This window comes from Rhinatrema bivittatum, chromosome 7, assembly GCF_901001135.1.
Source record: "Rhinatrema bivittatum chromosome 7, aRhiBiv1.1, whole genome shotgun sequence".
Classification (NCBI taxonomy): Eukaryota; Metazoa; Chordata; class Amphibia; order Gymnophiona; family Rhinatrematidae; genus Rhinatrema; species Rhinatrema bivittatum.
In genome coordinates, this window is record NC_042621.1 from 30505850 (window position 1) to 30520203 (window position 14354).

General features: G+C 50.3%; 1 protein-coding gene across 2 annotated transcripts in view; it reads right to left on the reverse strand.

Annotated features, from left to right (window-relative positions):
• DYNC1LI2 (dynein cytoplasmic 1 light intermediate chain 2) overlaps window positions 1-14354 on the reverse strand; it is a 215008-nt gene that overhangs the window by 114987 nt on the left and 85667 nt on the right. For both annotated transcript variants that reach the window (XM_029608195.1, XM_029608194.1), the window contains exons 6-8: window positions 10304-10397; window positions 9352-9487; window positions 8521-8632 (exon numbers count right to left, since the gene is read on the reverse strand). In XM_029608195.1, coding sequence (XP_029464055.1) covers window positions 8521-8632; window positions 9352-9487; window positions 10304-10397 — 342 coding nt within the window. The remainder of the gene's footprint in view (window positions 1-8520; window positions 8633-9351; window positions 9488-10303; window positions 10398-14354) is intronic.

Genomic DNA, 14354 nt, shown 5'->3' on the forward strand with positions numbered 1-14354 from the left:
ACGACGGATCAGATCTTCCCGAGGCACGAGCTAGCGAAGCGAGAGCTGAGACCTGTACTCTCAGGGAATTGTAGGAGAGACCCTTCTCTAGCCCCTCCTGCAGGAACGCCAGTACCTGTTGACGGGAGGCTGCAATCGCGAGAGCACCCCGCGCCGAGCACCAAACCTCAAATACCCTCCACACCCGCACATAAGCGACCGATGTCGAGGTCTTCCGCGCCTTGAGGAGCGTATCTACCACGGGACTAGCGTAGCCCTTGCGCAGGAGGCTCCTCCTTTCATAAGCCACGCCGCAAGACAGAAGTGTTCCGCCTGCTCCGAAAATACCGGGCCCTGGCGGAGCAGACGTGGGAGGTGCGAGAGCCGAAGTGGATCGTCCACCGCCAGGCGAAGAAGGTTCGCGAACCACGGGCGCCGCGGCCACTCCGGAGCCACTAGGATAACACGACCGTGGGGTCTCTCTATCCTCCGTAGCACCTTGCCCACTAGGGGCCAGGGGGGAAAGACGTAGAGCAACAGTTGAGGGGGCCATGGAAGAACCAGAGCGTCGACGCCCTCTGCGCCGTGCTCCCGCCTGCGGCTGAAGAACCGGGGAGCTTTCGCATTGGCCGCTGACGCCATGAGATCCAACGCGGGCATCCCCCAGCGTCGGACAATGAGAGCCATCGCCTCGGAGAGAGACCACTCTCCCGGATCCAACACCTGACGACTCAGATAGTCTGCTTGGATGTTGTCCACCCCGGCGATGTGTGAGGACTCCAGATGTTCCAGGAAATGTTCCGCCCATGCCATCAATCGAGCAGCTTCCAGCGCCACCAGTCTGCTCCTGGTGCCCCCTTGCCGGTTGATGTAAGCCACCTTAGTCGCATTGTCTGAGAGAACTTGGACCGCTCGTCCTCTGATCATGGGCAGGAACTGCACGAGGGCCAGCTGAACTGCCCTGGTCTCCAGGCAGTTGATTGGCCAGGTCGTCTGTTCCTTTGTCCACTGGCCTTGAGCCGAGCTCCTGAGACACACTGCCCCCCAGCCGGACAGACTGGCATCGGTCGTGACTACTATCCAGTCCGGTGTCTCCAGGGGGCATCCTTGGGCTAGGTTCCTGGGATCTAGCCACCACCGCAAGCTGGCCCTGGCGGTCGGAGTGAGAGGAAGAATTGCCTGATAGTCCCGGGAGACCGGTTTCCATCTCGAGAGAAGGGACATTTGCAGGGGCCTCAAGTGTGCAAAGGCCCAGGGGACTAGGCTGATCGCGAACGCCATGGAGCCTAGGACCTGAAGGTAGTCCCACGCCGTGTGTACCTGAAGAGCAGAAAACCTGATGATTTGCTCCCACAGGGCTTGCGCCTTGTCCGGCTGCAAGAAGACCGTACCCAGTTTCGTGTTGAAGCGCGCCCCCAGGAAGTCCAATTGTTGGGACGGTAGCAGACTGCTCTTGCTGAAGTTCACCACCCAGCCAAGGGACTGTAGGAAGGACACCACTCTGTCTACCCCCGCCCGCCCCTGCGGCAAGGACTTCGCTCTGATGAGCCAGTCGTCCAAATAAGGGTGGACCAGAATGCCTTCCCTCCGTAGTGCTGCTGCCACCACTACCATAACCTTGGTAAAGGTCCTGGGCGCGGTTGCCAGACCGAAGGGCAGCGCCTGGAACTGAAAGTGTTGACTCAAGATCTTGAAGCGAAGGAACCTCCAATGGTCCGGGCGGATCGGAATATGTAGATATGCTTCCGTGAGATCGAGGGAGGCTAGGAACTCCCCCTGATGAACCGCCGCGATGATGGAGCGGAGCGTTTCCATGCGAAACCTGGAGATCCAAAGCATCTTGTTGACTTCCTTGAGGTCCAGAATGGGGCGAAAGGATCCGTCCTTTTTGGGAACCACGAAGTAAATCGAATAATGCCCCGAGCCCACCTCTCCTGAGGGGACGGGTGAAATGGCTCCTAGTTCCAGGAGCCTGTCCAGCGTCTGCTGTATCCCCAGCCGCTTGATGCTTGACCCGCAGGGAGAAAAGATGAACCTGTCCCTGGGAAACCGGACAAATTCCAACGCGTAACCGTGTCTTAGGATGTCTAGGACCCAGCGGTCCGTGGTGATGTTGGCCCACTCCTCGTAAAACAGAGCGATGCGACCTCCAATCCGGGCTGGCGAGGAGTGGCCTGGCATCATTGTGGTCTTGCTGGGGGCTCCCTGGGCCGAGGAGTCCCTGGAGGGTCTGCGACCCTGAAAGGGCCGAGTCCACGACTGCGATCTGGTTGACGGTGTCCTAGGACCTTGCTGTCTGGAACCCCTGTAACGCCTTTGGGTGCGGTACCTGTTCCTAGAAGTCCCCGAGGATGGACGATATGACCGTTGACGGTTCTCGGGAAGTCTGTGGACCGAGTTTTCTCCCAGGGTCTTGATAATCTGATCTAAGTCTTCGCCAAAAAGGAACCTGCCCTTGAAAGGGAGAGCACCCAGGCTAGCCTTGGAGGAAGCGTCCGCTGCCCAGTTCCGAAGCCACAGGAGGTGCCTGGCGGACACCGCCGATGCCATGGTCCTCGCCAGGACCCGTAGCAAGTCGTGTAAGGTGTCTGTCCCGTAAGCGATGACCGCCTCCAGCCGGTCAGCCTGAGCCGCCTCGTCCGGTGGCAACTGCTGGGAGGTGAGGAGCTGTTGGACCCATCTAAGACCGGCTCTCTGGGTAAGAGAACCGCAGATGGCCGCTCGGACCCCCAATGCCGAGACCTCAAAGATCTTCTTGAGGGCGACCTCCAATTTCCTGTCCTGAATATCACGGAGGGCAGTGCCTCCCGTGACCGGGATCGTGGTTCTTTTCGTGACGGCGGAAACCGCTGAGTCAACCTTGGGGACCTTGAGAAGATCCAGGAAATCGCCCGGGAGAGGATAGAGCTTATCCATGGCCCTGCCAACCCGAAGGGACGCCTCCGGGTTGTCCCACTCCCTCACGAGGAGCTGTAGAAACGAATCATGGATCGGAAATGTCCTCGCCAGGGGACGTAGACCCGCCAAGACAGGGTCTCCCTTAGTGGTAGCAGAGGCTACGGAAGGAGCCGGAGGCCCCGGGGGCTCAACTGGGGGGTCAAGATCCAATTCCTGAAGCACGTGGGGAATAAGGTCCGCCAATTCCTCCTTGCGGAAGATCCGCAGAACCCGTGGGTCGTCGCATTCCAGGTGCGCCGCTAAGATTGTCTTGTCGTCCGCTTGCGACGCCGGGTCACCCCCCGGGTCCGGCAAGGGCGAGGTCCCGCCCAGGGTCAGCGGCGTACCCAGGGGTACCCTGGAGCCGCGTACCCTGGAGCCGCCCCCCCGGCCCCCGTTCCCGAAACTGATGCACCTGTGGTCCTTGGAGCCTTAGCGGGAGGAGGCGAAGCAGCTGAGCCCCCCTGCGGATTCAGGCTCTGCGGATACGCTTGGTGCATGAGCACCACAAAATCCGCCGAGAAACTGAGGGGCCCAGCCGAGGGGGGGGGGGAAAGAAGTCCCTGGAGAGTCCGGAGGTGGAGGGAAGAGGCCCCGGATCCAAGCTCGGGGGTGCCAGCGGTAAGAAATCCTCTGTGGTTTCTTCAGCGTCTGAACCCATGCTATTTTCCAACTCCAAGATGGCTGCCGCTCCCGCCAAAGAAGGGGGCGGGGCCACCCCCCGAGGCCTGTGGCGCTCGGAGCGTGGCGGAGAGGTGGTCGAAGGAGCAGTGCTAGTCTCCCCCCCGGGGAGGCACCTGCCGCAGAGACAGTCCCTCGATGCGACCTGTCCCGGGCCGCCACAAGCCGAACAACGGACGCGCTGCATTGCGAGCGTCCGGGGGGGGGGGGGGGGGGGGGCTCAAGGCACCCGAGGCAGCAACGCCGAAGATCTCGTCGCGGGAGGAGCGGGCCTTCCGTGCCCTAGCTAGACTCAGAAACACCCCCTCACCCCCGGGGGCGGCAGGGGAATGAGATGTCCGTGCCGCCTGCGGCCCCGGGGAATGTGACGTCGCGGGACCGCAGGGGGAGGGTGAGAGACCGCGACTGAAGAGAGGGGAGAGGCTGGCCCCACCAGCATCCACCTCAGGAAAGCGCCAAATCTAAGCTGCAAAGGAAGAAAACACAAAATCCTCCACAAAAACTTACCCCTTCGAGATAGTAAGCTAGACGGGGGAAGGGAAAGAAGAGGCAGTCCTGATGGCAAGTAATGAATGTGAACCAAGCCCAAGCCAGCTCACTTCAAGAAGGAACAAACTTTTTTTTTTAAATAGCTTGATCCATCAGAAGAAAGATAGAAATAATAAGAAATGTGGCAAGCCACTAAGTAGGGGGAACAATGGGTTCCCCTCCTCACATCTGCTGGAGTCAGAGAGATACTGAGGATCTAGGAGGGGTGCACCAGCTTATATGCCAGCACCCTCCGAAGTTTGCTCTGACTCCATCTGCTGGACGGGGGACATAACCCACCGTCTGGACTGATCCTGGTACGTACAGGGAACGGCGCGTAAACCCTTCTTTTTATGCGCTCCGGCGCGTCTAAGATGTGCGTGCGGGTTGTGCGCATAGATGTGCATCTAAGCCGCAGATATGCACTCAGGCCAATAGGCGCGCGAGGCACATATAACTTATGCGCGTGTACTTTATGTGCACATGTACCTTGTGCGTGTAACTTTATGCGCACATGTATTTTGTGCGCCTAGTCGGCCTTGTTCGCCCAGATCGAGACGGCGGACAGAGCGGCGAATAGGGCCAATATGGCGACCACCTCGGAGGGTCTCCACGTGGGAGGACCCTTGAAACTAACCGGGGCCTGGCCCTGCTAGGGCGGATCAACCCGGCGGCACAGGTCCCGGCCGGTGACCTGTGCGACTCCTCAAACCTCAGAGACCGGAGTCTAAGCTGAAGATTTCTACCTTACCTTGTCTTCGGCGCTTCCCGGTTTCATCCCGGGCGGTCTCCGGCTGCGGGGGGGGGGGGGAGAGGGCAAATACCTTCACCGCCGCGCTCGAGTGTGCACCGCTGCCTCTCAGCCGAGCCCGAGATCGGGGGCTAGGTCCTTGCCGCGATTCGGCCGCCGGACCGAAGCTCACCTCCGAGGGACCACGGAAATCACCTCGGGAATTCTCAACTGGGGGAGGGACCCGAAGGTATCACCGCAGGAGAGTGGGGCTAGTCTTCAGAGGTAAGTTTCCTTCTGAATTTGGTTCTAATGCTGTGAGAGCGTGCAGATAGTCCCTAACTGCTATGGAGACGGAAAATACTGAAGAGCTGCACTTCCTGCAGGGGTATATGTACTAGGGGCTGACGTCAGATTGAAATCTGATCCGTCTCCAACTGCTATGAGGAGTACACTATAACCACTGGTCCTGAGTCCATCTGCTACACGCTAGGAAAAGGCAGCAGCAGGTTCCATAACCTCTCTGGAATTCGCCCCAGAGTCATCCACCTCCTGAGAGAGGAGCAGACACGAATGAGCTACCAGTGCACAACAAGAAGCAATCTGTAAAGTCATTGCTATTGCGTCAAAGGCTTAAGGATGGACTCCATCCGCCTATCATGCGCATCCTTCAAGGCCGATCCTCCCTCCACTGGGATAGTTGCTCGCTTTGAAATGGCGCAGACCAGCGCATCCACTTTAGGGAAATGTGGACCTTCTCTCGCCGCCGGATCCAGTGGGTACAGAGCGTCTAATGTTCATCCACCTTTAAAACTTGTTTCAGGGGTGTCCCCATTCCAGGTCAATCAACTCCTGGATGGCTTCCAGCACTGGAAAATAGCAAGAGGCTTTCCACAGAAAAAACAAGAATGGGATTCTTCTTTGGTTCCATCATAGAGTCCACCCCAGGAACTCCCAGCGTCTTCAGGGTCTGGGAAACCAGGGCCAGCAATTCATCTCTATGGAAAAAACATAACATGGTCCTAAACCCGGTGGGATTTCCCCATTTTCCAAGGAATCTGGGTACCCTTCTTCATCTGTGCTGTCCGGGTCCCTGCCAGGGATACCCTTGGTAAGGCGAGGCATGTCTTGAGGCCTGCAGATAGGGCTGGGAAAGGGAGGCCTTACCGGCTGGGGTTACATCCAGACAGGGGCAAGTGAAGCAGATTGCACCTGTATGAAGGCTTGAAGCCCTTGAAAAAATTCCACCCAAGAGAAGGCAGCCAGGTCCATGCCTAGCCCAGGAAATACTGGGGTAGGTGCTGCTGGATTTCCCTCTCCCATGGAAGACCTTGCCTGGGATACTTCCAGTTAAGGTAGTGGCCGACCCATCCTCTGACTAGGAGAAGCCGGGCTTAGTAAAGTATGGGGAGGCCAACTCTCCCTAGGCCTCCTCACAGTGCTAACATAAGTAAGAATCCATGTCAGACTGTGCAGCCCTAATATGACAAGCAATGCAGAGAATGGCATTTATATTTCTTTGCTGCTGGAGCCATTAGGAATGGTAGCTGCTCACTCAGCCGGCTCATGCTTGAAAAATTGTGCGTGCACAGATTTCGGGAACCTACACAGGCCGCGGCAAGGCGCACACACAGCCCGTGCGCCCGGCTTTATCTAAACTGTGCCTAGAAAGTTGTGTGCAGTGTTATGCGCATAGCACAAGCGCAGAGCCGGCACGCACTGTGCATACCACTCTATGGTGGGCAATGGAAGACGCACAAAAACACGTTCTTGATGGTGCTGCCGCAGCCTACCATGCTGTGTGCCTACCGAGTCTAAAGTGGAGCCTAGCCCACCGGGGGGCTGCTCAACCCACTCGGAAGCACACTTCCCTTTACCTCAATGGGATCGGGAATGACGGTGGTATGGTGCGCCAAGCAGGGAGACTGGATGAAGTCATACTGAAACCCCTCCATCGTCTCTGAATCAGGAGGAATCCTCTTCTCTTTTTTTTTTTAAAAAGCTTACCTAGGCTCAGCACATACCGGCTGAGTCTGGCTGCGAGGGAAAAGGGCTTTGGCCGTCACCGCCGTGCTCCGCTTCCTGCATCTACTGCCTTTCAGCTGCCTCAGCAGCAAAGTTCACGTCGGGAACCAGCTACTAGACCAAGGCACATCTCTGAGGGATCTCGGAAATCACCTCAGGAATTCTCAATTGGGGGAGGGACCTTTAGGTATCACTGTAGGGGAGTGGGGCTCAATCTTTCTCCATAGAATTTCTTCTAAAAGGTTACAGCAATCCCCATAGGGAAAGCACATCCACATCTGCTAGGAAACGGAGCGATACTGGAGGGGCTAAGGTCACTGCAGGGATGTATCTAGGGTGATGTCAGCTTTGAAACCTGACTCCATCTCCATCTGCTAGCAGGGGAGCATATAACCCATTGGTCCTGAGTCCATCTGGCTACATACTAGGAAATTAAAATCACAGGGACCTCCAAACCTAAACACAATCTAAACCTGATAAACACAGTCTCACTTATGTGACATAACTGAATTACTCAGAAAACTACAGCCTATTGGACAATGTACTTACAAGTGGCTATAGAAAGTCTACATTCCATTAAAAAATGTTCATCTTTTGTTGCCTTGTAGCTTGGAAGTAAAATGCATTAAAGCAGTGTTTGTTCTATGTTTCCACACATCCTACTCCATATCTGCCAAGTGAAAAATATATTCCAGAATTCTTCAGAAAATGAAATAGAAATAAAAACATGGAATAGCTTGGTCCATCCCCATTGTGCTTTTCTGGTAATCCTAAATACTCAAAGTTCTGGTGTAACTAATTGCTTTCAAAAGCACACATCAAGTGAACTGGCTCTACATGTGTTAAATTGTACCAATTCACATGACAGGATAAATTCAACAGTTCCTGTTGGTGCCTCTCGCTGGGTAGTGCATTTCAAAGTAAAGTCTCAACCATGAGCCCTAAGGAGCTGACAAAACTCTGGGATAAGGATGTGGAAAGGCACAGATTTGGGGATAGGTACAGAAGAATTGCAAAGTCCATGAATATCCTTCGAGCACAGTCAAGATAATTATTAAGTGGAAGATGTATGGAACTACCATGATTCTGCCTAGATTAGGCTGTCCTTACAAATTAGATGACTGCTCAGAGAGGCAACCATGAGGCCAGTTGCAACTTTGAAAGAGCTACTGGCTTTAGCAGTCAAAGTATGCATGTGACAATATCGCAAACATTCCACAAATCTGGCAAGCAGGAAGCCATTACTCAAGAAACCTCACCTTGAATCCCATTTCAAGCATGCAAAAGAAGACTAGGGATACATAACCAAATTGCAAAAAGTTTGGCTTAAGGAGAGAGAGAGACCTATCTAATTATTAAATTTTTAAAAAAAAAGTTTTTTTCCAAATACATGCACTATATGATCTGTCCCCCAGCAAGACACTTTGGGCCCTGAAAGCTGTGGGGATTGACGAGTGGATAAAAAAACTCATTTAGATGCCGCAAGCCCGATGCAATACAGTGTGAAAAATGTTTAAGTGGGTGGTAGACTTTCGATAGCCATTGTACACTGCAATGTAACATGCTGGTGCGTTTGTTTGTTTTTGGGGGGGGGCTGATTTTTCATTTTACAGTTCTGCATCTCTGCTGCACATAAATACCTTTCTTACTGGTGGTCTAACAATGAAGTCTTCATATGTATCCTCTGGTTTTACTGTTGTGAAATTTTCATGTAAAATTGCTATTTTCTTCTCATTGTCCCAACCAGCAGGACTATAAAAATAAACAGAAATGGGAAAAATAAATTAAAAAAATAAAAATAAAAAGACAGATCTGCCTTTTCTGATAGACTTTTTCAACCTTCTGTAGCAATTTATGACTAAAAGCTCTGTGGGTATCTCAGCAAAAAAAAAAAAAAAATTGTCTTACACAAGTTAAGTGAAAACCGTGCCAGATTTAAGGACTGGAGAAAAGCAAATGGTGCTATAGAACCTGTTTTAAGGTTATGAGACAAAAAGCTGTATTTTTAGACTTTTGTTGAAAAAAATTAATTATCCCTCATTCCTAATTATTTTTAACAGGGATCCATAAGTGGTACGCAAGTAAAAAAAAAAAAAAAAAGGGGGGACAATTCTCTTGCAGGTTTGCTAGAGCATATCTTTTAATAAGATTTAACCCTAGGGCAGGTGACTGTCCTGTAAAACACTCAGCTGGAGCACAAAAACTCCCAAAGCTCTGCATATAAGCTAAGTTCTAAAATGAATAGTCTCTGGGGTTGAATTAGCAAAAGGTTTTGGCCCTGCATGTGCTATCCAAGATTGGAAGAGAAGCACAAGACTAAAGGAAAGAATACCAAACTGAGCAAGACTTTTGCAGTGAAACACCTTGGAGCCCCATGTGAATTCTTCTGTAACTATATTCCAAGAAATAAAGTGTTCAAACATTTCCCTGAAGGAATTAAAAAACACCACACTAGTGTGAATTTAACTTACATAAATACTGCATCTTTCTCTACCACTAAGGCAGGTGTGTTAAAGTGAAAACCATACGTTCTGTGCACAATGTACTTATACAACAAATCCAGGTTCTTTTCTTCCTTTACTGATGTATAAATCAAGGCAGCTCCATCTTGGGAAGTCATTTAAGGAAAGTTAAAACATGACAGTAGACAGCAGGACAAACAGCAGCAGCACACCACATTCACATTCTTACCTTTGTGTTTAGGGTTACCCATGTGGGTCATGTGTTTATGTGCATACACACATGTGGAAACAGTTTATCAGTAAAAATCAGCCCATACCCTGCCTTTTAACTTGAGCACAGCTACAGTTTCCATTTATTTTCTTCCAGGATGGTCACGCTCCCCTGGCACAGAACAAACATGACTGGCATTCTTCTTTCACACCAAATACACACCAGAAGATGCCTGAAACATCCAGTCCTTAAGCACCACCAGCAGGGGGAGCTGCCAAGGAAAATAAGAGAGCAATACAATGCCCAGACAGCCCTCCAGCCTGGTTTATCTTGAGTCTGCATTAATTATTCTAGAATGCAAATTAAATCACTCAGAGAAATCATTTGAGTTGAAAAACAGCTTGGCTGGCTTCTGATACAGCAACTGAGTAAAGGAAAGAGTTTGAATACAGGCCCGTAAGCAAGCAGACAGCACTGCTGTATTACTAGCATACAGAGCCTTCCCGCTCTCGAAGCTTTAAATAGCTTTATTAATTTACTAGTCTTAAGGTAGGACATCTATTTATAGTATTAAGATTTTTATTTTAAAATATTACTATACAAACATTAAATATTCAGGAAATGTAAAGAGTTCTGATTTTCCATTTAGCCAACTGAAAAGTGTCAGCATGAGTCGGCCAAATACACAATCAAAAATGCATTAAGCCTTTTCTGAGGTGCTCATTTCTCCAAGCAGAAAAAAAAGGATACATTGTAAGCAGAATCTACGAATGTGGGACTGAATAAAGTCAAAGTGCTCTTCTCTGTAGTCGTGCTCCTTTTCCAACACACTCACCGCATCACACTGGAAAACACAAAGCAGAGCGAAGAGTGAGAACCAGCTGCTTCAGCCATGTTCAGTATTTTCACAGAGACTGATCACAGTACGACGTGTGCAATCAACACGCCAAGCATCGCCAAGCATCGCCAAGCACAATAGCAGTCAGCAAATGGGTGAAGATATGGGTGAAGATATGCAGACCATTTTTCTAAAGAAATTCTATTTGCATGGGTCAGATCTCACAGATTACCTCAATTACACTAGATCCAATTGGCTTGCACTGTTTAGGTGGTATTACACACACCACTTACATCTGATTGGCCTGCACTGGTTACGTGGTATCTCACACACAAATTAGATCTGATTAGCCTACACTAGTTGCGATGAAGAAGGTACAGAGAAGGGCAACCAAAATGATAAAGGGTTGGAACAGCTCCCCTATGAGGAAAGGTTGAAGAGGTTAGGGCTGTTCAGCATGGAGAAGAGACAGCTGAGGGGGGGATATGATAGCGGTCTTTAAAATCATGAGAGGAACGAGATGTAAATCGGTTATTTACACTTTCGGATAACAGAAGGATTAGAGGGCACTCCATGAAGTTAGCAAGTAGCACATTTAAGACTAATCTGAGAAAATTCTTTTTCACTCAACCCACAATTAAGCTCTGGAATTTGTTACCAGAGGATGTGGTTAGTGCAGTTAGTGTAGCTGGGTTCAAAAAAGGTTTGGATAAGTTCTTGAAGGAGAAGTCCATTAACTACTATTAATCAAGCTGACTTAGGGACTAGCAACTGCTATTAATTGCATCAGTAGCATGAGATCTTCTTGGTACTTGCCAGGTTCTTGTGGCCTGGTTTGGCCTCTGTTGGAAACAGGATGCTGGGCTTGATGGACCCTTGGTCTGACCCAGCATGGCAATTTCTTATGTTCTTATGTTAATGTGGCATCTCACATTAGATATGGGTGGCCTGCTCCGATTAAGTGGCATCATACACACATGCACCAGATCCAATTGGCCTGTACTGGTCACATGACATCTCATACACACACACATACAGGCACACATTAGATCCGAATGGCCTGCACTGGGTAGGTGGCATCACACACACACACGCTAGATCCAACTGGCTTGCACTGGTTATGCTGCATCACACACACACACCCCGGATTCAACTGGCTTGTACTGGTTATATTTCATATGATACTACGAAACCTTAATCATTATTTACACCATAGGCAATGGAGAAATTACTATTTACCTGATAATTTCCTTTTCTTTAATGAGGACAGATTAATCCACACCTATGGGTTATGCACCTCTACCAGCAGATGGAGACAGAGTAAAGTTGAAGTTATGGTGTATTATACCCCTGCAGTGACATCAGCTCTCCAGTATTCTCTGCACAAGCCAACTGAACATAACTATTAAACAACCATGCAAGCACTCAGTTAACAGGAAAACACTGCGCTCAGACAAAAGTGTTAAATCACTAATCTAGGGACTGGATCTGACACTTACCAGCAATCCCCAGAAATATCACCACCATCTGGCAGCCAAGGGTGGAAAATTGGATTAACCTGTCCTCCTCATTAAAGAAAAGGAAATTGTCAGGCAAGTAGTAATTTCTTCTCTCTTGGCATTCAGACAGGTTAATCTACACCAGTGGGTTGTAGTAAAGCTACTCCCGAACACGGCGGGAGACTGCCCGCAGTCCAGTCAACACTGCACGTGGAAGGCTGTGTCCTCCCAGGCTGCATATCCAAGCGGTAACGCCTGGAAAAGCTGTGCAAGGAGAACATCACAGCTTGGCAAATCTTGATAGGAGACAACAATCTAATCTCCGTCCATGACACTGCATGAGCTTTAGTGGAATGAGCCCTCACCTGACTAGGCAACGATTACTCAGCATCCACATACATGGCTGTGATTACCTCCTTCATCCAGCGAGCTATTGTAGACCACGGTGCCGGCTCACCGTGTTTACTCCAACCTTGGAGAATAAACAGCCAGCCCAACTTCCTGAGAGATTTAGAAACCTCCAAATACTCATGACATGCCTCTCGACATCCAATGACTATAACAGGCGATATTCATCCGCATTTCTCTCCCTGTCCAGAGTCTGCAGGGAAATTGATTGGATGCAAGTGAAAATCTGAGACCACCTTTGGCAAAAGAGATGGAACAGTTAGCAGTTGTATCGCCCCCGGACTCACAGAAACAGCTCCTGGCAAGACAAGTTCTGCAGTTTGGAAACCCTACGCACAGAACAAATTGTCACAAAACACACTGTCTTCCAAGTAAGTAACCTCAAAAAGAGGCTATGCAGTGGTCGAAAGGTGGGACCCACCAAAAAATCCAAAACCAGATTAAGACTCCACAAGGCCACTGGTAACTGCAAGGGAGGACAAAGATGCTTCACCCCTTTTAAGAATCAGGCCATATCCAGCTAGGCCAAGAGTCTACCATTTACCTGACCTCGGAAACAGGCAAGAACTGCCATCTGGTACCTTAAAGGAATTATGGGCCAACCTCTTAATCAACCCATCCTGCAAAAAAATCCAAATGAGCAGGATCTTAACAGAACAAGGATAACCCCTTGTTCCTCTCACCAAGCCTCAAACAATTGCCAAACCCAAACACAGACTAAGGAAGTGGAGAACTTTCGTGTTCAAAGCAAGATGGCAATCGCAGCAGTGGAGTATCCATGCTTCAACACAGCCCTCTCAAGGGCCATACCGTAAGACAAAATAGAGTCAGATCTTCATGAAGAACAGGCCCCTGCCATAACAGATCCCTGTGGACTGGTAATCAGAGAGGCAAGTTCACCAGTAGCCTTCGCAGTTATGCATACCACAGTCTCCTAGACTAATTTGGTGCCACCAGGAGCACCATCCCCATGACATTCTCAATTCTCTGAATCATTCCGCCCAACATGAGCCACGGGGGGAAAGGCATATAGAAGCTTGCTTTCTGGCCACTCCTGCACAAGGGCATCAATGGCCATGGACTTCAGATTTCTCCTAAGAATGAAGAAGTGAGGAACCTTTGCATTGTGTGATGTCGCCAGCAAGTCTAGAAACGGGAGGCCCCAGCGGACCACTATGAGCTGGAAAGCTTCATTTCACAATTCCCATTCTCCTGGATACAGACTCTGCTGAGACAGTCTGCTCTTACATTGTCTTTTCCTGCAATGTGTGAGGATGAGATTCCCTGAAGATGTACTTTCACCCATTCAATGAGTTGGGCTATTTCCTGTGACACTTGCTGGCTCTTGGTTTCTCCCTGGCGACTGATGTAAGCCACTGTCATCACATTGTCTGTCATTATTTGGACCTCTCAACCCTGCAGTCTACGCATCGCAAGCATGCCAACCGAATGGCATGGGCATTCAGCCGATTGATGCTCCAGAGAGGGCATCTGGAGTACCCCCAGACAGGGCACTGGAGTACCTCTCCAAGGTCGGGGTACTCCAGTGACCCCCGTGCTGTCAACTCCTGACAGTGAGCACCCCGACCCTGGAGGCTCGCATACGTCATACTAGCCAGTCTGGAATTCGAAAGGAAATGCTCTTCCTTAAGATGATCCGTTTGCAACCACCACTGCAATTGGATGGTAGTCTCCACCGGTAAGTGAAGCCATATCACGTAGTCCTGAAACTGTGGACTCCAACGAGCAAGCAGTGTGCGCTGAAGAGGACGCATATGCGCCCTTACCCACGGAACCACCTCTAAAGGTGGCTGCCATCAACCCGAGCACCTGTAGATAAGATCACACTGTCTGGCGTATTGTTTCTGTTAATAGTCACACCTGCACCAACAGTTTCTGAATGCGGATCTCCAGCAAGAATATTCTACCTTGCTTTGTGTCGAAACAAACACAGAGATTCTCCAGTGATTGGGATGGTTCCAGATTGCTCTTGGCCAAGTTCACTACCTAACCTAGTTCCTGTAGCAAGGAGATCACCTTGCACGAGGCATGAAGA